This window comes from Cenococcum geophilum (genome assembly GCF_001692895.1).
Source record: "Cenococcum geophilum 1.58 unplaced genomic scaffold K441scaffold_4, whole genome shotgun sequence".
Lineage (NCBI taxonomy): Eukaryota > Fungi > Ascomycota > Dothideomycetes > Gloniales > Gloniaceae > Cenococcum > Cenococcum geophilum.
Window position 1 is genome coordinate 300,875 of NW_027137562.1, and position 22,839 is coordinate 323,713.

A 22,839-nucleotide genomic window follows, 5' to 3' on the forward strand; every position below is an offset into this window, starting at 1 on the left:
TTTTTATACCACCTATAACTTAATAACCTTTAAATAAATTTTTGCAAGAATTAAAACATGGCTTATTAAATACTGAAACTGTAATTATATATATATATATATATTTTTTTTTTAAAAAAAATAAAATTAAAAAAGGACTTTTTTGATATTAACGAATATTAATAATATTAATATTAATAGGCCTATTATATAGCTGTATTATTTATAAATATATAACAATTATATAAATAATTCTTTTTTATATAAATTATATTAATATTTATAGGTAAACTATAGGCCCCTTCTTTATAAGAGTACTATAAAAAAATTAAGGATATTACTAGCCTATAGTCCCTTAAAAAAGGACTACTTAAGTACCGTAAATAGCTAGTAGTAGTAAAGGAATAGAACTTACGGACTTGGCTTATCGCTAAAGCATATACTTAGGTCTCTACGGCCTACCCAAAAAAATAAGACCTATAAGATTATTAGCGAATAATACTACTAGCCTAAAATAGTTATAGATATTAACCGTTATATATAAAACTGTAATAACTACTATAGGTTTATAATTCCACGAGATAAAACTCTAGGACTATTAAAACCTCTTCTAATACTAGAACGCCCCTAATAGTATATCTCTATAGATTTCTATAAACTACCTTTAGACTATAACGGATATAATATAGTTATAATTTCAGTTAACCGCTTTAGTAAGCGCCTATTCTTAATCCCTTATTATAAGAATATTAATGCTAAAAGAGGCGGCCTAAATATATATCTATTACGTTAACCGAATTTGCGGACCGCTAGATACCATTATATCCAATTATAGGCCGTAGTTTATATTAGCCTTTCAGAACGAGTTTACTTGGATCTTAGACATTAGGCTAAAGCTTTTTATAGTATACCACCTCCAGACAGACGGTTAGACGGAAATTATAAATTAATACTTAGGCCAGAGACTCCGGCCTTTTATTAACTACTTTTAGAATAACTAGGCTAAACTACTACCCTTAATAGACTATACCTAAGCAACTTTACTCTATAATTTTACGGGATTTGCCCCTATTTAACTAGAAATAGGCTACTTACCCTATATAAGCTTTAACTAGGATAGACCGGAAAGACCCTAAACTATACGCAAAAAAACTATCTTATAAGGAGGCCTAGTAGTACGCTAAGCGCTTAGAAAAATCCTAGACAGTAGCCTGTACAAATTTAAAAAAGGCTTAGAAATTAATAAAATAGTAGGTAAATAAGTATAAACACGAGCCTAACTTTACCGTAGGTAATATAGTCTAGGTTATAATAAGGAACTAAAAGACGGGACGGCCTAGCTATAAGCTAAACTATTAAATAGCAGGACCATATAAGGTCCTTAAAAAGATCAGCAACTTATATAAAGTAAAGCTCCCAGATTTAATAAAGGTTTACCCTATTTTCTTACTAGATAAGCTATAGAAAGCTACAAACAACCTATTACCTAAATAAAAAAACGAACCTCCCCTACTAATTTAAGTTAATGGCGATAACAAATAGGAAATTGAAGAAATACTAGCCTATAAACTAGTAAGGAGAACGCTGAAGTACCGTAGTTAGAAAGGCTATAACCTAGATCCTACCTAATACCCTATATAGAACTTTATTATAGTCCCTATAAGCTTTAAAAAAAATTATAATAGTTACTCTAATAAACTAGGACCCCTAAAGTACCTAAACAAGTAGATAAAGTATTAGTATAGCGAAGATAATAAGCTATTAAAAGAACATAAGGATAAGAACGCCCTATAGGTATAATACGGATATATAAAGCCTAAGGGCAGCTTTACTAAGGGGGGGAAGTAATACTATAGTATTAGTAGAACCCGGTAGAATCTAGTTAGTAGAATTTAGTAGAACTTTATAGTTATGTAACTAGAGGACCGTATTAAAAAACCCTACTTTAGCTGGCACTACTCTTCTTCTCCTTTCCTTTCTCTAGCTTTAGGTCCTTATTTATAGATAATCTAATTATATAGGCCTGCATATCCCTCTTGCTATACTTATATCTCGATTAACTAAGTCGCTAATACTAGGGATAGCACGCTGTAGAAAGCTTTAATTTAATGTTTAAAATCTAGGTAAGTTTGTTCTAAAAAGCCAATATAAACTACAGCCTATAGTTAGATATAGTAGATATATAATTAGGCCATCTCCTTAATATTAATATTTTTATAATAGGGGATTATGTTACGGACCTTATATTGGCAGTAGTAGCACTACTGAGGAGAGACATAAACGGACTAGTGGTGGAAGCACGGGAGGTGCTGGAACCAGTCGCACCATGGGACGAGGGGTAGCCAAGTCATATGACAAGTCACGGGAGGGGATCTGTTGATCTGAGGTCTGCTTACGTACCTCACGTACCTTGCGTACCTCACGTACTCAGTATTTCTAAGGCGCAGTATTGTGTATTTAAAGGACCACAGTCCCTACCTAGATAGTTCTCTTCTTTGTAGTGAATCTCAGAATACAATTAGAGTTAATCTGTTAGGCAACCACTCCACTAGTTATGTTATTGTTGTTAACTTCTTGTTTACTTATATACTCAGCCCATTAATAAGTCTACTATAGTTCCTGCTATAAGGCTTTATTATAGATTAAGAATAGGCGCTTACTAAAGCGGTTAATTAGAACTAGAACTATATTATATCCATTATAGTCTATAAGTAGTTTATAAAAGTTTATAAAGATAAACTGCTAAGGGCGCTCTAGTATAAGGAGTAGTTTTAGTAGTCCTAGGGCTTATCTTATAGGGGTATAGCTCTTTAGTAGTTATTGCAGTTCCGTATATATTGGTTAATATTTATAAATATCCTAGGCCAGTAATAGCGGCTACTAATAATCTTACGGGTCTTATTCTTATTAGGGTATATATCATGCGATACGCTACCCATACCTGCGGTATGGGCTGGAGAGCTTATAAGGCATTCCAACCGGCAGTCCGTCCAGTCGCGAGACACTACTGCTACCTTTTTGGTGGTTTGTATGGTCGAGTGGGTTAGGCTTAGGCATAACAGTATACTATAACGACTTAACTATAAGCTTTATAGATTAGCTCTATTTATAGGTTATTTATATTTAGTACTATAAGCCGCCCCTAGTATAGAAGTAGTCTTTCTTTTATTTTAAAATCCTAGTTCTTTTCTACAGCTTATATACAAAGGGCCTCTAAGGCGTTAGCCATATAGTTTACTATTAAAATGCGGCTAATAAGTCCTATGATTTTGTCTAAGTCTTCCTCTATTAGTACTAGCTCGTTTTACTAAAAGTCTATTTCTTTAAGGATCTATAAGTTAAGCTATTTAGGACAGAAAAGGATATATATCTAGTACTAAGCCTTTAGCTTATTCTAGGGTTCTATATCTTACTCCCTTTAGGTTAAAGCGTTAGCCTTAAAGTTTTACTTATTAGAATAATAAATAATTATAAAGAAGAATTAGAAGAGTATTTTAGCCTACTAGGCTTATTAACCAGTAAGTTACTTTATAGTTATAAAGTACTCTAGGGCTTTATAATCCGTATATATCTTAATTTAGGAGTTTATACCTCTAAACTTTATACGCTATTATTACGGAGTAAGTATAAGCGACGATAATATATAGCGGAGTAGATACTGTCGGGAATGAGGCAATTTGCCGTCACGTACGGCAAACTGCCGTCACGTGATGGCAAGTTGCCATCACGTGTCGCCGCGGCACTAACGTGGCGAGGAGCCCTAGGCTCCTCGCCCTTCCTCATTCCAATCAAAAAAAAGCTTTATTAACTAACATCACTATAACCCTACTCGAGTAGTCGTTATTGGTGAGTCACCCTATATAACCAATACTAATCAGTAGTTAAATACACAGTTAACTATAGAGCAGCTAGGTTTTCAAATAGAAGAGATAGTCTTATATAGGGGTGCCATATACGCTTATATGAAATGGATCCCAGCAATACTATACTACCTTAGACTTACAGAAAACTAGTAACAGAAGTGTTACTAAGTACTAGGAGATACTAAGTTACGTCTATTACGTAGAATAACCGCGTTTATAAAGATTTGGTTAAGTACTTTAGGTCAGAAGTATCACTAAACCTAAGGTCCTAAGTTAACGTCCAAAACGCGTTAAACAACATCTTAAATTGCCTACCTCTTAATAGCAAACCTATGAGATCCTATAAAACCGAAAATCCTACCTACCTTCGACGTACGACACCCCGTCAATTCTACACCTACTATAGCATTAACCTACCTAAAGAAGTATAAGGAAAACATTAACCTAAAGACATAGAATAAAGCTATAATTGACTTTACAAACGCTAATGAACAAGACTTAAATAGATTTTTATTATACTATATAGCATATTATAAGGACAGTAAATATAATAATACCGCGCTATAGGAATGTATAAAGGAGGACTTTATTAGATAGATAAAGGAAATATAGGCCCCCGTAAACAAGGATATCATATAGGACTTTTATAACTTCCTTTAGGAGAATAGAGTATTTGTCCCTAAGGACGGGGATACTATTAGAGATAATATTTAGAAGTAGGTTCTTAATGTAAAAGAAGAGCATAAATAGACTATATAAGAGATTAAGCACTAACTACGCACTATAAGGAAGCTTAACTTACAATGGAATCCAAGTAATATACCACAAAAGACGCGTTCTAATTCCATTGCTCTAGGTACAAGTTCTTCTATTCTATATCTATCGCCTCTACCTCTATCTTTAGTTCCCCAGAATTCACTAATTTAACCTATAACTTTAACCACTGCCTCTTAACACAAGCAAGTATAAGATCCCCTTACTTCGCAATTTACTAACCTTTAAACTCCACCAACTAGACCTACGTCCCCACTATAGCCTATAATATAACTCCTACCTCCTCTATCTTAATCTTAAATTGGAGGCAGTTTAAAATTGCTTATAGAGCTTATAAAGCTCTATTCAGATTAGGAGAAGAAGTTTAGCAGGGAATTATATAATATTCTTAATTCAAAACTACGTATCTTCTATAACTATTACCAGAAGGTAGAAATAGAGTCTAATTAATACTATAACGCCTATTCCGTTATGCTTAAGGGCCGAGCTAATACCTTCTATTATAATCGTTTAGTAGGAAAAGGATATAATTTTAACCGCATAATATATAAGTTAAGATGCCACTTTAAAATAGAAGAGAATAAGCAGCAGTATATATTAGAATAGAGAAAGACTACCTTCCTAAGAATCATTGCTATAAACCCAGGTGTCCCTCGGCTTAATTATCTTTAAAAGCTCTTTAATTAACTTTAAACAATTTAGCGTAGTTTATCCAAATTATATTAAGAGGACTTCAGCCTATATAATTAAGTCATTAGCGTATATTAAGGTATTAAAGAATATAACCTTACTCTCTTTAATCCTGTAAATACTTACAAAGGAGTATATACTTAATTAAGATCTTCTATTAGCACCGCTCTACGCTCTTAAGAAGTATAGTAATTTAACGCCCAACTCTAACCTACTTTAATTAACCCGCCTAACCAATACGATTATAACTGGACTAATCAAACATATAGTGGCCAGGGTAGGTAATACGGCAGAGGGTATAATTAACAACCACGAGGTAAAGGTAGAGGTCCTTATAGAGGTTCATTTTAAAGTAATCGCCAGAAGAAGTACTACGTTTATAAGAAACCAAATTACTAGTTAACTAGGCATTCTCTTAATAAATAAAAGGAGGTATATAATAAGTTCTACTAGAGTATAAGAAACGTTAAAAATTATAAGGTTACTATAGCCTACTTCTAAAGCTTCCTAGTTTAATATAAAGGTATAAAAGATCTTAAGGGTAAGGTTAATAAGGCCGAATAGCTCCTTATAGATATAGAAATTAAGGAGTACTTACCTAACCAATACTTTACTAAGTATAGTAAGGTAGATGGCATATAAACCGTCACTATTCTTAATAACTAATCTACGCTCTATTTTACTACGAAGTTAGATATCTTTAATAAGCTAAGGGAGAGTTCCGCGTTCTCCTTTAATAACAGATACTCGGCAAACGTCTTCTATAGTATTATGCTAGATACTAGAGCCGCAGAAGTATCTATAGTAGGAGAACCTTAAGTTCGAGCCCTTCAGTAGCTTAATAGCTCTGTTTAGATTAACTATTTAACAGTAGGCCAATATACAATTCGTTTTGGCAAGGGTACTATAATCTCTATTAGCACAATTAGGGTCTAAACCCCCTTAGGGTATATTACCTTTTACGTCATTCCTATAAATACCCTATTTCTATTTTACATTAGAGATATAGATAAATTAGGCGTTAAGCTTAATAACCTTAAGAATATACTTATTTAGGGAGATAATTAGGTACCCGTTATACGCAAGTAGGGTTACCCCTAGTTACTCCTTTATTAACTAAAAAAGAGTATTACTTAGAGCCATTTAACTAAGTTAGAGTTACGTTAACTACACCGTTGTTTTAGCTACCTATCCATTCACCAATTACTTAGGGTTCTTTAATAAGTAGGCCATAAAGTTAAGGTTAAGGCAATTAAGCATCTTATAAAGTACTACTATTAATACTAAATAAACCAGAAGTCCCCTAGCCGATTTAAGTTTACCCTTAAAAATAACTACAACTTTAACTTCTGTATTATCGTTAACGTTATATATCTTAGCGGTAAGCCAGTACTCTAAGTTATTAACTTCTTAACCTTCTTCCAAGCCACACAATTCTTAAAGGATATGTCAGCTAGGAACGCATAGAATACCCTTTAATTATACTAGATTAATATCTACCTAAAACCCCCTAATTAAATTATCCACAATATAGGAAAGAACTTCTTATCTATAGAGTTTTAATAATAGATAAAGGCAATGGCAATTAAGGTTAAGAAAGTCCCTATTAAGGTATATAATAGTGTCGGAAAAGTAAAACAATATTACGCGCCATTACACCGCGTATATAAGATTATCTCTTTAGAACTAGAGGATGCTAGTAAAAACTTACCTTATAAATAGCTATTAAAGCTATTAACGATTCCGCTAGCCTAGATGGACTTATACCTATATTACTAGTCTTTAGCGCCTACCCTTAAATAACTAATAATTTTTCACTATCTCCCTCTATTGTGTAACGAGCTAAGGCTATTTATAAGGCAATAAAGGAGGTATAATGTCTCTACGCTACACGCTAGGTTAACAACGCACTAGGAATAAGAAATGGCCTAAACACCTTAACTACGCTTAATCTACTACTTTAGTCTAAGGTACGCGTATAGCATAAAAAGGGAGGATAGTCAGGCCCACATTAACTTATTATAATTAATAGTTAAACTTATACTATTTAGATGCCTCACAAACCCACTTAATTCCGTTTAACTATTATTAAGCCTTACTACAAAGATAATAGTTCTGAGCCTTTACAGGATACCATAGAAGATGCTCTAAAGGAGAGCCACAATTAACGTGCTCTAGAAGGCGACCACAATTCTAATACAATTATAGTAGATACGCCGCAACTATGACGCGGTAGAGGTCGCCCAAAGGGATTATAAAATCGCTAATATCTTATTAATTTTAAAGAGTAATTTGTTGCCGCCATTAAGAATAGAGTTAAGCTATTAATAGCCTTTATAACAGCCAAGGAGAAGGCTAACTTTAAACTCACAAAATAGCTCTAAAAGGAAGGTCGCATTATAACTCCAGGAGCTCCTTTTTAAGTATCTAATAAGCAGGAGATTAATGGTCTTATTATAAGAGGGGTCTTTAAATTTAAGAAGTATAACCCTATTAAGTTCGATAAAGTTTGTATCTTTAAATTAAGAATAGTCAACGAGATTAAAGGTAAAGCTACTAATGCCCTATTTAAGAAATTAAGGCTTATTATCCAAGGCTACAACGACAATAGTAAGGAGGTAATTCTTATATAATCTCCTATAATTTAATAAGCCAGTCAGCAAGTTATTATTATACTAGCTTCCTCCCTAATAAAGAATGGAATAGCAATCTATTTATAAGATATTACTTAGGCCTACACCTAATTAAAGACGCACCTTTAGCGCTTAATATTAGTATACCTTCTAGAGCAAATTCGCTACTAATACTCCAAAAATACGATCATGGTTATGCTTAAGCCATTATATAGAATTATAGAGGTAGGAATTCACTAGTAGGCTACCTACAACAAGCACTATAAAGAGAAGCTTTTAATAACTACTTCTATATTTAATTTATGCTTCCTTATTACAACTACGGGAACTCTATTTAGAATCATCAGCATATAAACCAATAATATAATTATCTTAGGAGATAACTAATTCTTAGCTCTTAAAGAAGACGAGCTAGTAAAGGCAAATCTTATAGTAAAGCCAAAGGAAAAGCTTAATTTAATAATACCATTACTCTTTAATAGATATGTCCTTTCCCTAAATAAGGATTCCATTGCTTTATACTAGAAGGGTTAAGGCAAGAAAATTAATGTTATTAACGTTAATTCTCTAAAATAAGGATACGTAGAGCAATGCGCTTATAGAGCTTATATCGCTTCTATCTATTAACCTAAGGCTTTATTTAATCTCTTTATTGCCGCTTAACACTAGGAACTAACTAAGGATAACGTCCTTACCCTAAATAAGCGTCTCTTTTAGCAAATAAACCATCTTAACTAGGGACTACTCTATATGCCTATTAATCTTCCCACCACTAAGCTCTTTATATTTGTTAATGGATTATTTACAAATAATAAAGATTTTAGCTCCTAGCTAGGATATAAGATTATTATCGCAAACAAATCTACTAGAGAGAATAACTTTATAATCTACAGTAATCTTATCTATTAGAGCTTAACTAAGAGTAAGCGTATTACTTAAAGCGTTCTAGCGTTAGAGATATATAGAATAGTTGGCGGAGTTAATATAGCAATTGTAATTGGAACTACCCTAAAGATGATTATAGATCGACTCGAACTTCCCGTTATCCCTATAATCGTATATACCGACTTATACTCCCTCTATAAGTGCTTAGTCAAGCTTAGTACTATAAAGGAGAAGCGCCTTATAATTGATATTATAGCACTTCGTCAATCCTACAAACGGCAAGAACTCTTTAAGATTTAATGGATTAACGGTTAAGATAACCTAGTAGATATAATAATAAAGGCAAACCCAAATAAGGCTCTAGAAACGTTTATTAATACGAATACTTTACGCGTATAAGTTAAAGGTTGGGTTAAAAGGAAGTAAGAGTATAACGCTCTATAGACCCTAATTTTAACCAGCCAATCAGGATTTTCCATGCCCGGTATGGAAAATCGCTATTGGCTCGCTTATAGCTAGCGCCTTGGCGGCCCTGACGGCCCTAATATAATATCTACCTATAACTCCTTAGTAAGAAAGCACCACGTGCTAAGAGGCAAATTTTGGAACAGCAAGACTTATATTGCAATGGTAATAGTAAGTAAAGAGGATCTATATTTGTTACGATAGTTAAGCAGTATTTATATATAGAGGGCAACCATAAAAGAAGAGTTGCCATCACGTGTCGCCGCGGCACTAGCGTGGCGAGGAGCCTTAGGCTCCTCGCCCTTCCTCATTCCAATCAAAAAAAAGCTTTATTAACCAACATCACTGTAACCCTACTCGAGTAGTCGTTATTGGTAAGTCACCCTATATGACCAATAGATACTATTAAGCTATATATATAAACTATATAATAAAACCAAGACGTTATATAAGAAAAGAAGGTAAGAAAACTGTAAGAAAGGGTATATATTATTAGCTTAGTTGCTTAGTTAATATATATATATAAAACAGAATAGGATTTAGGTAGTAATCCTAATAGACTTAGTAGGATTTAGTAGAACTTAGCGGAATATAGTAAAATATAGCAGATTGTTGTTAGATTGCCGTAAATTACTATTAAATTGCCGTCTTGTAGTTAGTCTTTAGTTATTAAGTTAGTAGAAATAGGTAGATGTATATAAGGTATTATGGGAGTATTCTATAATAGTACCCCCCCTTTAAACTTAAGCTTCTATAAAATAGGGTTATAGTAATTCTAAATAGAGTATATAAAAGTCCTTTATAGCTTATATAAGTCCTATAGAGTTAATAGGCTCCTATAAGGGCTTAGTAAAGCCTTTCTATTTCGTAAGGTATATATATTAACGTTTCCGCTTATTATACTTAATGTTATTAATTATTTTAATAAAGTACTTATTTATAAGGCACATTGCTAGGGTATATAGTAGGGAGCAGGTAAGCCGAGCATGAGTTATAAGGAGAGTCGATAGAAGAGGACGATATGGTAATAAGGGTAGGCAATAGCCTTGTACGGAGAGAGACGAACCGATAGGGGAGGAAGGAGGCTGTAAGCCCGAGGAGCTTATAAGGAGTGGCCAAGGCCTAGCCGAGGGCTAGCCTTAGCAGCCCCTAAGAGCTCCTGGGATATAGCCGAGTAAGGGACTAAAAGTACCCTTATATTATTCTTACTATCTACTTTAACTAGTAGGGGAGGGTCTTATATCTATTTAGGTAGGGCGTCTAATATAGGGGTAGTAGGGTAAAGGACTAACGTATAGAATATAGGGTAGATTTTAACCGTATTAGTTAGTAGGCGTAAGAGAAGATAACCTTTTTAATCTTATATAGGCTAGCGTTCTTCTAATTAAGTTTTTTTAGCAAGTTATTTTATATTTAAATTTCTTATATTTAGCTAGATAAAGTTACTAATTTAGTAAGCTAGTGCTAGGGTATAGTTTTTATTTACTGCGGCTTTATAGATAGATTAGGCCTATATTATCTTATTAATAAGGAACTATTATAGTTCCTCTATCTTCTCTATAAATTTATTTACTTTTATAACTTATAAGACATAATAAGTAGGGCGAGAAATATTACTAAAGGGTTTAAAACCTATTTATAGATGCTAGCCGTAGTTAGCTAGAAATGGAGAGACCTTTATAGTTTCTAAAACGGAATTATTTATAGTAAACTTAGTAAATTTAAGCTAGTTAATCTAGTTATCCTATAAATATAACGCATATATTTAAATATACTATTCTATTATAGTATTTATATATTTTATTTAGCCGTTTGTTTTTAAGTAATATATAATAGATAGTAGCACTTTAATATAGAGTTAGGTAGTTAGTTTTTTCTAAAATATAGAGATAAACTAGCTACCTTTATTAGAGATAATTGTTTTAAGGAGTCTATAGAGTTTCTATATATAATCTAAAAATAGTTAGGCAATAGTAACCGTAGCGAAGCTATACGCTCGGCCGCAAGAACCTAAAACTGTTCGCGATCGGCCTTTCTCTGTAGCGCCGCGACCTTCGTTAAATACCGCGAGGCTCCCACCCGTGCGATATTGTTAAATTTTATCGGCGATTGTAGAGACAGTGTTGTATTTGCGTTTTAGTGGCTATAACGGAGGTATACGTATGTATGTATGTATGTATATTCTATTATGGCTATATACTATTTAGGGTATAGGCCGTTACAGAGCACTAANTAAATACTTCCTGCTATTAACATGCTTGCTCTAGTTTAGAAGCCAACTATAAAAACTATATATTTATTACCTAACACCCTGCTTAACTAAGGAAAAAATAAAGGAAAGTAATGTATTACTATTAGAAGAAAGTTAGAGTTTAGAGGCGAGCCTAAGTAAGTAGTTTTTAACGCCTTGTGTCCGCAGGGCTATTCCAGCGTTGTGCGCTTTTTGATTGGCAACGCACTAGTGGAGGTACGTATAGAGGAGGCTCGCGGTGTATTCGGTTAGATAATTAGAGGGGGAATTCTTAAGAGTCTTCGCTTATTAACGTCGGCTTCTATACTCTCTATATTTTATACACTTAGGTATAAACGTCCGGTCTCCTTTATAAATTTAATTATAGCTTTAACTACGCTAATGTCTAGCTTCTAGCGCTTAATTGGGCCGTTAATATTCCTACCTCCTTCTTATCTGTGTAAGTAGCCTCCTAATACATATAATAGATCCCCAAATCGATCTCTATACTACTCTTTTAGTTTAAACCTCTGCTATATCCACCTCTTATAAGAAAAGAGGAAGTACTATATTAATTCTATAAGCCTATAGTTGCATAACGCCATCTCTAATATATTAATTTTGTAGAGATATTCCTTTAGAAATAACTTACCGGTCTATAGCTACGCAAGAATAGTAGCTTTAGAGCTAATTAGCTGCTAGTATAATCCTATAGCCTTTCTAAGGTAGAGTGCTGTATTAATCTTTTTTATAAACTTGCCTATATTAGATCTTCCCAATAAAAGCAGTCCTGTTATTATCTTAGCTTTTTTTAAGGCTTGCGTTATAAGGTACTATAGGAGGCCGTCTCTTTATGGTGGCTCCTCGCCCTCTAGTCTCGTTGCTGCTTTAACAAGCTTATTAGCCTTCTTATTTCCTACAAATCCCAAGTGGCCTGGAATCTAGTATAGCGTGATATTATTTAGCTAGAGCTTCTTTAAGATCTCTATAACTATTTCCTAGTAGGCTCTAGCCCTCTAGCTCTATACTAATAGCAACGCTAATTATAAGTTAAAGAATATTCTTATACTAAAAGCAGGTATTAGAGAACCTACTTAGTTAACAGCCGTACACATAGGGTCCTACGGCTAGTTAGCTGCCTCGCTAATTGCTAGAAGCTCTATTAGGTAGGCGTCAGCCTACTTAAAGCCCGCCACCGTTTTTGAAAGCGTTGCTTTAGATAGCGTAGCATATACGCCAACTCCTGCCCTACTATTACGCACCAATATATTAACGTATATGTTAACCTGCCCTAGCTTATAGTCTTTAATAATAGCTTAAGTATGCTCTTCGTCCTTATATATTACCATATTAGGCTTAGCTACCTACGGCGGGNATATATATAGTTTAACCTCTAATACCCCCTTTACCTAGATATCCTTATATATCTCTACTATCCTTTAGAGCGGCGACTGGTGCTATCTATAGAGCCTCTATCTTTGAATTATTTAATAAGGATATAATTTGCCTAGTTTATAGATTAACACCCAGAACGCGATGGCCTGGTTACGCAGCCTTTACTTAAGAGGGAGTAAGCCTACTTCTACCTCCGCTATTAGCAAAGTAATAGTGCGGAACCCCCTAATAATAGCTTATACTATAATCCTTTACGCCTACTAGAGAAGCTGCTTTAACTCTTATATTGTAAGCGGGTACTATATTAGCAATGCGTAGTCTACTACTAGTAGGACTAAGCTCTTAGCTAGCTGCTTAACGCTCTTAAACTGCAGTCCCTTTAATCTGCGCAACGCTAGCGCCACCTTAGTAGCCTTGCCTACCTTATCCGCTAGGTATACTTTAAACCATAGCTCCTTATTAAGAATTACCCTAAGGAGTTTAACTTCCTATATTGGGGGGATTCCTTTTCCTTTAAATTAGAGCAGTGTAGTAGCATCCCTACCCGCTTCTTTATATCTAGTAAGGTAAATAAATAATATTTTCTTTACTTTAAATTAAGCTCTACTAGTCCTCTCCTATTTCTCAAGCATTGGTATAATCTTGCCCTAGATAATCTACGTGTTTTCCTTTACTGTAGGGCCTATAACCTATACCAAGTAGTCGTCAATAAAGGCCATAGAGCTGCCATTTTTAGGTACGCTTTATATAAGATCCGCGTTAAAGAATAGAAAGAGTATTAGGGCTAGTGCTAATCCCTATAAAAGGCCCGCCTATAGGAGCGCTTATACCTTTAATGTGTATCTATTAACTAGGATATAGGCTTAATAGTTTATATAAAAGTCCTATACCTATTATATAATCGTCTAAGGTATCTAACGCTGCCATAATCTCCTGATTTCCGGCTCTATAGCTATATTATTATATACGCCCTTAATATTAAATAATACTAGAGATAGCGTCTTCTTTTTTTTCTACGCTTTAAATACGTCTTTATAAAGATATAATAGCGTATATATTGTTAACCTTTACTTCCTGGCTCTAAAGTATGTCTTAGGTAGTAGGCTATATTCCTCTACTAGGTATACTATCCTTTCCGCCACTAATAATTTAAATACTTTTCCTAGCGTTAGGAGGAGGGAGATCGGCCTATAGTTGTTTGCTACTATATAGTCCCCCCGCTTTAGCTTCTATAGCGGTATAATCTTTACTACCTTCTATTCCTGTAGTACCTTTCCTATCTTAAGTAATTTAGTAAAGAGAGTGGTAATTTTACCGCTTAGTACGGGCTATAGCTCTTGCTATACCCTAGCTAGTAGGCCGTCCCTTTTAGGAGCCTTATTTAGGCTAGCCCTAAATATAGCTACCTTAACCTTATATTTAGCGATAGGCTTCTATAGCAATTAGTTATAGCTAGTTATAGTTTCCTCCTCTTATTCGCATGGTAGCGGGGCTAAAAAGAATACCTGGAGTAGTTCTCTTATAATATTATAGTTCTCTATAATAACCTCTCCCTATCCTCTATCCTTTTTAATTAACGGTATTCTTGCGAATACGGATATAGCTTGCGGATTAAGGTATTTCGACGCTTTCTATATATTATTACTGTTACTAAGGAATTCGTCCTAATAGAGCTTCCTATATCGCCAAATAGTCCTATAAAAGAGCTTCTTTACTCTTACTGCGATATTATATAGTTTAGGGTTGTCCCTTCCTTACCTCTGTATCGCGCTATTCCTATTCCTCTAGTATATATATAACTTCCTCAGCGTTATAAGGTCTTCGTTCTACCATCTTTTTATATATAGTGATAGCTTAGCCCACTAGTAGTATGCTTTAAGGGCTTTATTAACCTACCTATTAAGGTAGTTAACTATTTTGTCTATATCTTCTATAGGGAATTCCATCTCTTTCTATCGCTCTATATCTTCTTAAATCTTATCCTAGTTTGCATTTTTAATAAACAGCCTCTCCTAGCTCTCCTACGTGTCTATATTAACCTAGAAGCTAGTATAGATGGCTCTATAGTCTAACCCGTACTTATGCTTTTAGATAGCGCACTTTACTAGTTTACTTACTAGGCCCAGGGTTATAAGTATAAGGTTAATCGTTAATATTTACCCCGCGTCGCTCTTAAATATAGGTACTTTTATTAAAAGTAGGCTCTAGAGTAACCGGTCCGCTATAAAATTAATAATTAGCGCACTTTCTTTCTATATTAATGTGGTACTAATGTAACTTCCTCCCTATAGCGGATTATGCCGATTAAAGTCGCCTGCGATTACTACCTTAGTATATAGGTTACGCAATAGTTCACCCTAGACTAGACCATTAATTATCTCCAGCCTACTAGAGAGCTCCTCTAGGTTCTCTTCCTTAGTTCTCCTTAAATATCTATCTAAAATATATACCGACATAATTATAAGTCTCCTTTAGCCGACGTGCGCCACCACCGCTATAATATCTATTAAATCTACCTATAGCTGTGTAGCTGCCAGCTCTTTAGATACCTAGATATATAACTTAACTAGAGAATACCGCTGCTGCCTGCCTATTAGGATAAACCTTATCTACTAGGGATTTAAGCTAGCTAGTACCACTTCCTTATCTAAGAGAAAGTAGTAAGGCTCCTAGCCTAGAATAAAGTGGAAGTCCGCTAGCGCTTCGTTATTATATAGCGTATACTACACTTCCCTATACTTCTTTATGTTCGCCTAAAGAATCTAAAGTTCTTTATTTATAGCGCTATCGTATAAGAATCCTATCTATCTCTTTCCTATATACTAGGTATTTACGGTATAAGGCTTAATAAGGACCCTAGCAGTTTACGCAGTATAGATTTACCGTCTTACACTAGAGATGGCCTTCCCGCCTATATATTTTGTATATATTAGGTTATATATAGTCTCTAGCCCTATATCTAAACCTTTTACATTTATAGCATGCTATAGGGGTACATCGCTCCTTAAATAGTGATATAATAATCGCGCCTTCCCTAAATAATACGTTGTCCGACATAAGCAGCTTCTCTACATCCTCCTTTATTGCTACTTTAATAATTACCAATACATACTAGCCGCGCGGCCTTAGTTATCTAAGCTATCTTATTATATATACCTCTACACCATTCTCTACCCTAAAGCGCTCTATAGCTAACTTACTTACTTTTCCGCTGTTAATATTTATTGCTAAAGGTACTTTAACCTAGTCCGCCTTAACTATATACTACTTAAGTCCAATAAGCCTCGCCCTAGGGATATACAGTTTAAGCTATTAAGTAGTCGTCTGCCTAAATATAGCTTCTTTATCTTTTTCTACTAAGAATCTAATAATACTTGCGCTGTCGCTTATTTGCTATACGCGGAAGTCCTTAAGTATAGCTCCCGTAAGCCCCTTAACATCCTTTATACCTTACGTAATAGTTTACTTTACTACTTTAGTAATAGCTACCCTCTCTATTACCTCTAAACCCGCTTAGCTAATATCTATTACTAGCTGCTAATTAGGTTCCTTGGGGTTCCTAGCGCTTATTATTTATGGTAAGGTTATCTTTAACCCTACTATACCTTTACTAGCCGCTACTAATACCTATAATTATATTAGAGCTAAGGGAGTGTTTAATTGCGCTTATAAGGACTAAATAGCCTTTTAGAGTTTGGCATTTTACTTTTTAAGGCTTTACTATTCTAATTTAATGTCTATAAGGTTATTTCTAATACTCTTAATAATACTATTCTAGTTTATAATAATATTGCTCTACTATACTATAGTTTCTTTAAGGCTTTTAATAAGTTAATAAAATTTATTATAATTAATACCTCCTCCTTTATATTCAGGTAAGGTAGAGACTCTTACTATAGGGAATAGAGGCAGTATATGCTATATAGCTTATAGTCCGGTTTATAGTGCGGTTGTCTGCTATTTAAACTATACTAATATTTAGGCTCGTGTCCTTAGTAACTACTAGGCCTCTTACACCTTCGCGCTTAGTTTCTTTGTACGTCTTAGTGGAGCTGCTAGCGGGTCTAGAGGTGGTATTACTAATACGCGTTCAGGGGTCAAAGCAGCCATCGGGGCTCCGGGGCTTCGTTCGGTGGGCCGCAGGGGCCGCCTTGCCGCGGGAACTAGCTAAACAAAAGACCAGGATTCGATTAAAAGAATGTCCGAGATGAATATCCTCCTCTTTCAAAAGATTTCCCCGGTATGGTCAACGGAGGTATACAAGGGGGTAACATCAATGCCTTAGACGCCCCCCCTGCTAGTATGGAGAGGAAAATAAGCGAGCCCTAAGTAGTATAGCAGGGCTAGGTTATTTTGTGTACCATACTAGCAGGGGGGGCGTCTAAGCAATTCGTGTTACCCCCTTGTATAGCGAATTTGAAATCTCGCTGCACTCGCCAAAGGAGGGGTGAAGCTGGTTGTGTGATGCACTGTAACACTTATTGAAGGGCAGCACGGAGGTCGCTAACAAAAGTTCTTGCACCTTCCTAATTAGGAAAGCAATGTACTAACTCTCTTAGTATATTAATAAATATATTTTTGATATATTTATATAAAAAATTTGCAAGCCCTAACGTAGGTAACGGGGTTTTGACCGCTTTCTGGGTTATGACCGTTTTGAATACCAAAACTTTACCTAGGTTATATCTATCACGCCTAGGTAAACCTTAGCACGACATACCGCCTTTTAAATGTATATGTTACTTTAATTTTAGCAGAACAACAGAACTTTACTTAAAATAGCAGGCGGTACGCTAGCGCGGTTATAACCTAGGAAGTGGTCAAACCCCTATTACCTACGTTATATGAATTCTAAATTACGTAGCAGTGCTAAAAATTACGCATTTGTAGCGGTGTCGTGTCTAAATTTACGTAGGGTAGGCTGATAGCTACGCACCCGTGATTGCGCGTGCGCGGTCGCATACTTTCCTAATTAGGAAGGTGCAAGAACCTTTGTTCGCGACCCCCGTGTTTGATGTTCTAAACTATTCCTGCAGTAAGCCCAATTAGGAAGGCGGTGGTAGCCGACCGTCATAACCATGCCGACCGTCATAACCCTATCACGTACGTTGGTAGAAAAAGGTGTATTTAGGTAGATTTTGGTGAGGAAAACCTGGCACATGCACGAGCCAGCCTAGAATTCTAATTGACCCAGGAGTTTGCAGGAGTTTTTCAGCGTCCGTATATCACCCCGTGTCGCCCGAATATTCTGCAGAGCGTCGGATTTATGAGATAACTTTGTAGTTAAGTTCAGAATTCCAGGCACAATGAGGGCATCACAGTTGCGAGCAGTTACTCTAGTGCTTATCCCATTATTCCTGAATAGCGCTAGTTCAGGACCTATTCCGCGTCCCTCCGATTTGGCTGGTAAGTCACTCACCTTGCGACGCTTGCCCACAAGCTAATTTTAAATCCAGCACAACAGCAATCCTGTCCACAACTAATAGATGCTACCATTGAAACTCTCACCGCAGGCCTCGACCGCAGGCAATTCACCACTGTGGATCTTGTGAAAGTACGTGCCGCTCATTTGATTGGAAACCAACCATCTCCTCTTGCCCGCGATAATTTTAGAGCCATTGACCTCTGATTCTACATTGTCATGCTTCCAAACTTTACCTTTCTATTCGAGAGATTTCTCTTGGCTTTTGTCACCACGCCATCATTCTATCGGGCACGTCATAGTCAAGTGAGCACGGTAATAATGTTCGCTAGGCATACCTGGCAAGGATTGCAGAAGTCAACGATGCTTTACATGCGGTGACCGAGGTCAATCCAGATGCTCTAGCAATCGCGGCTGAGCTGGACGCCGAGCGTGCCGCTGGATCCATTCGAGGGTAGGGCTTGCAATAGACACCGTTGAAGCACTTTTCGTTCGTGGCTAATGATGCTAGGCCGCTCCATGGAATACCAATTCTCGTCAAGAACAACATTGCTACATATGACAAGATGAACACTACCGGTGAGTCGAAAAGGCTTTTGCCACGCGAAAATAGCTAATATACTATCAGCCGGTTCCTGGGCGCTACTCGGAGCTAAGGTGCCCAGAGACGCAACTGTCGCGCAGAAGCTCCGGGCTGCTGGGGCGATTCTCCTTGGAAAGGCCAATCTCAGCCAATGGGCGGACTGGAGGTCTCTTAATTCGAGCAATGGCTGGTCGGCGCTCGGCGGTCAAGTTTATGGCCCCTATTTCCCGGACGAAGACCCGAACGGAAGCTCAAGCGGCAGCGGTGTAGCATCCACGCTTGGCCTAGCACTGGGTTGCTTAGGGACCGAGACAGATGGCTCAATTTTGTCGCCGTCTTCGCTTAACAACCTAGTTGGGATTAAACCGAGTATGCAACCGTTCAATTTTCCAAGGTAAATCAAGGTTGACACAAACGTAGGTGTTGGACTAACATCCCGGCACCTGGTTATACCAGTAAGCGAACATCAAGATACCGTTGGGCCCATGGCGAGAACGGTCAAGGATGCAGCCCGAATTTTACATGCTATTGCTGGTGTAGATCCATATGACAACTACACGTCTGCCATACCCAAAAATGGAAGCATTCCTGACTATGTTGCGGCCTGTAATCTCTCGGCACTTTCTGGCGCTCGACTAGGCGTTCCCCGTAATGTTATATCACTCTTTTCAGACAACACGACTGGACCAATAACCGATGCTTTTGAGGAGGCATTGGGGATTTTCGAAGCCGCTGGTGCTATGATTGTCGACAATACCAATTTTACTGCTGCTAAAGAGTTCAAAAACTCGACATTGCCGACGGAGATCCTCAATGCTGACTTCGTTGTAAATCTGCAAAGTTATCTTGAGCTACTGACTGACAATCCCAATAACATAACATCTTTGGCTGTCCTGCGGAACTTCACGCAGGCATTTCCGCTCGAGGACTACCCGATCAGGGACACAGGTGAGTGGGACAAAGCTCTACAGAATTGGAACAACACAGACCCTCGCTTCTGGCCAGCGTATCAGCAGAACATGTTTTATGGCGGCGAGGGCGGTCTTCTGGGAGCCATTGAGCGCAACAATCTTGATGCCGTGATCTTACCAACAAAATTCGGACACGATTACGCAGCAGTTATAGGCTCGCCGGTAGTCACAGTGCCGTTGGGGTCTTACCCAGCGGGTACGCCAATTGTGAAGAATTCCTGGGGATTGGTCCAGTCAGCTCCGAACCTTCCGTAAGTCATTGTGAATCGCCTGTCTGAAAAATACCTGATTAATCGTTTCTTACAGCTTTGGAATAAGCTTCCTCGGTCCAAAATTCACAGAGACTACACTCATAGGACTGGCGTATGCCTTTGAGCAGAAGACCAAGATTAGAGACAAAATCCAGCCGTACATCATTCCAAGCATTGAGCTTGCAGACGTTATGGGAAAATAAGTCTGGGGGTGGTTCGCTAGGCTGGCGTAGTACGTCTTGGGTGTACGTGGAGGAAATAACAATATCTGTATATAGCCCGACGGACTGCCAATTGCATGCGTAATCGCGCCAATAGGAATCGAGACGAAGGGTATAGGCCCTGGTACGCAAGATGCGTACATAAATATTTATCGGAATATTAATATGGTTAGAATGCTGAGGGGCGAACTTTGCTTTTGCGGCAATTATTGGTAACATCACTGCAAGGCAAGGTGTGAGTTGCCGGGTCGGCGTATCCCTCGCACAGATAATAACGCTCTGTGGAATGCGGCCCGTGCGCACGTCTTTAATTAGTGCGCACGGGTCGCATTTTATAGAGTGTTATTATCTGTGCAAGGGATAACTTTGATTAGGCTTCACGAAAGGACGAAAACACCAAGATCTAGTCAACAATGGCAACTACCACTGCAGCCTTGACCGCGACCACGAGGGAACCGGAGAGCGGAGGCGACCTTTCCAAGACGATTAATATGCGGGATCTAAAGCAGTCTATTAAAACAAATCTTTCATACTTGATTAAGGACCCAGGGCACGAGCATGAGAAGCCGTATACGGTGAATTATGATACCGGAGGAGTCATTCCGAGAACTAACACCAAGAATGAGAGCAAACCAGTCGTGGTTCAAAATTTTCGGGACATCCAGGATGCCAGAAGTTTTGAGGAGTACGGATTCGGATCCGTGAAGATTGACAGCGCGTTGGCATCTGCTGAGTTCAATGACGAGGCAAGGGTGGAGGAAGTGTATTATCCTGCAGCAAAGAAAGTGCTTTGGGAAATGTTTCCGGATGCAACGAGAATCGAAACGTTGGATGGGGTAATAACGTGCTTGTTATCATATTCGAGACTCTACACTAACTTCTCAAGCTACGCAAACGGCATTCTCAATTTCCTATTGCCACCGGAGAGACGTATGAGTTTTACCAGCCCGCTACACTTGTTCACACTGGTAAGTTTGGCAAGATATTCGAGTGCCGCTGTAAGCTCATTGAACGTTAGATTACACGCTTGAATCTGCGGAACGGACTGCTCGTGCGGCATTCGAGCTGTCGCCTGATCAATATCGACGCATTATCACTCTGAAGTAAGCCCTCTTCTGCTTAATACATCGCACGCTTGGAACCACGAATCTGACTTCTTCAGCTTTTGGAAGTCATTTCAAGGACCTGGCAATGACTGGCCACTGGCACTCTGCGACTGGCGCACCATCGATCGCAAATCCGAAAGCATCACAGCGGATGTAGTATTCCACAACAGATTTACTGAGAACGAGAGAATCTACTACAGCCCGAAACATAGTGGTAACTAACGACACTTATTCTATCGCTATGGGTTACAGAACCTATTGGGAATACTATCTCGAACAAACTGCTGGTAGAAACAGACCTGTGTCAACGCCTTCACCTGAAGACATCTTCAGATTCTACCAGGCCTATATGATTGCGACCAACACCAACCACAGCGTTCCATCGCCAAAGAAAGTGAGCGTGTGGATCCAGACGGCCGAACTCTCAGTCGCTTTCCTGGTTATCGTCATCCTTCTATCCCATGACGTTCTGGGGTACTGGGCGCTACTTCTTTTTCCTGGGGCGTCACAAGTCCAAAATTGAGGAGATGTACATCCCCGATGGCAAGATAGAGTGGATGATACATGAGGCCAAAAGCGCGCCGGTTGGTGTTGAGGAGGAAATGATCGAAGGACCGAAAGTCAAGGAGAGAGATCACTTCCGAGCAGCAACCTTTGGCCACTCACCCTTCAATGGCTCAGACGCCGGATTGCAGGCTCCGGGACTTGCTAGGGTATACACCAACCGAAGCTCAATCTTTAGTGCAACGCCTAGTATTAAGTCCGCTAGACCGAAGGTCAGGTCAAAAGCTCCTTCAGTAGCTCCCTTCGCGGCTCCCTCCACTCTCGTTGACCGGAACGAGAAAGAAGGCCGACATGAACTCAAACAAAAGTCGAGCTCCGTGAGCTCCGATAGCACGGTTGAAGTAATCGTGTCCCCTGCTCGCAGAAGCTCCGAAATTCCACCGCTCGACACTGGTGTCAAGTTCAACGAAAAGATGCTTGATCCTAAAGTCCAGGGAAGGTCATCGTCAAATAGTTCACTGGGAAATGTTGTATCACCTGCTCGCCGAAGCTCTGAGATCTTTCCTCCAGACACTCCCACGAGCATGAATGAGAAAGATCACCTTCAGTTGAGAGTAGGACTGCGTCGTCCAACGGGAGTCGGTCTTCGTCCGAGCAGAGAGTCCACTCAGCGGATGAGTATCCAGTCTAGCTTGTCGGAGACGGTGAAACCGCCTTTAAAAGAGTAGAAAGCCGGTGGTCATGTAAAGTAAGAAGTAAGGTCAGTAGGTATTTCTCTCTCCAGGGCTGTAGTGATGGATTCGGTCGGTTTGAATTCATTTTCTTTCATCGGCTGTATTTTTCTTCATGCAAGATTTACCATGTAGG

General features: G+C 37.8%; 3 protein-coding genes across 3 annotated transcripts; all 3 read left to right on the plus strand.

Moving 5' to 3' along the window:
- Positions 1–18,044: 18,044 nt before the first annotated feature.
- K441DRAFT_602297 (amidase signature enzyme) lies at positions 18,045–20,566 on the plus strand. Its single transcript, XM_067645262.1, has 8 exons — positions 18,045–18,055; positions 18,119–18,320; positions 18,371–18,468; positions 18,669–18,790; positions 18,848–18,915; positions 18,965–19,288; positions 19,340–20,141; positions 20,197–20,566. Exons 2-8 carry the CDS (start codon positions 18,221–18,223, stop codon positions 20,342–20,344), a joined length of 1,662 nt encoding a protein of 553 aa, XP_067508701.1. The 5' UTR covers positions 18,045–18,055; positions 18,119–18,220; the 3' UTR covers positions 20,345–20,566.
- Positions 20,567–20,853: 287 nt separating this feature from the next.
- Positions 20,854–21,690, plus strand: K441DRAFT_539099 (uncharacterized protein; the record flags this gene model as incomplete). Its single annotated transcript, XM_067642544.1, has 4 exons — positions 20,854–21,198; positions 21,249–21,330; positions 21,381–21,465; positions 21,525–21,690. 4 exons carry the CDS (start codon positions 20,854–20,856, stop codon positions 21,688–21,690), a joined length of 678 nt encoding a protein of 225 aa, XP_067508702.1.
- A 239-nt stretch (positions 21,691–21,929) lies between these two features.
- Positions 21,930–22,700, plus strand: K441DRAFT_673561 (uncharacterized protein; the record flags this gene model as incomplete). Its single annotated transcript, XM_067650661.1, has 1 exon — positions 21,930–22,700. The coding sequence occupies one exon, from the start codon at positions 21,930–21,932 to the stop codon at positions 22,698–22,700; it is 771 nt and encodes a 256-aa protein (XP_067508703.1).
- Between the last annotated feature and the right edge of the window lie 139 nt (positions 22,701–22,839).

What these genes read in the sequence shown, in the direction of transcription:
- K441DRAFT_602297 (XM_067645262.1), top strand. Translation starts at nt 18,221, where the DNA reads ATGAGGGCATCACAGTTGCGAGCAGTTACTCTAGTGCTTATCCCATTA. An exon ending in GCGTCCCTCCGATTTGGCTG is followed by an intron (nt 18,321 to 18,370) that starts GTAAGTCACTCA and finishes TTTTAAATCCAG; the next exon opens with CACAACAGCAATCCTGTCCA. An exon ending in CAGTCAGCTCCGAACCTTCC is followed by an intron (nt 20,142 to 20,196) that starts GTAAGTCATTGT and finishes CGTTTCTTACAG; the next exon opens with CTTTGGAATAAGCTTCCTCG.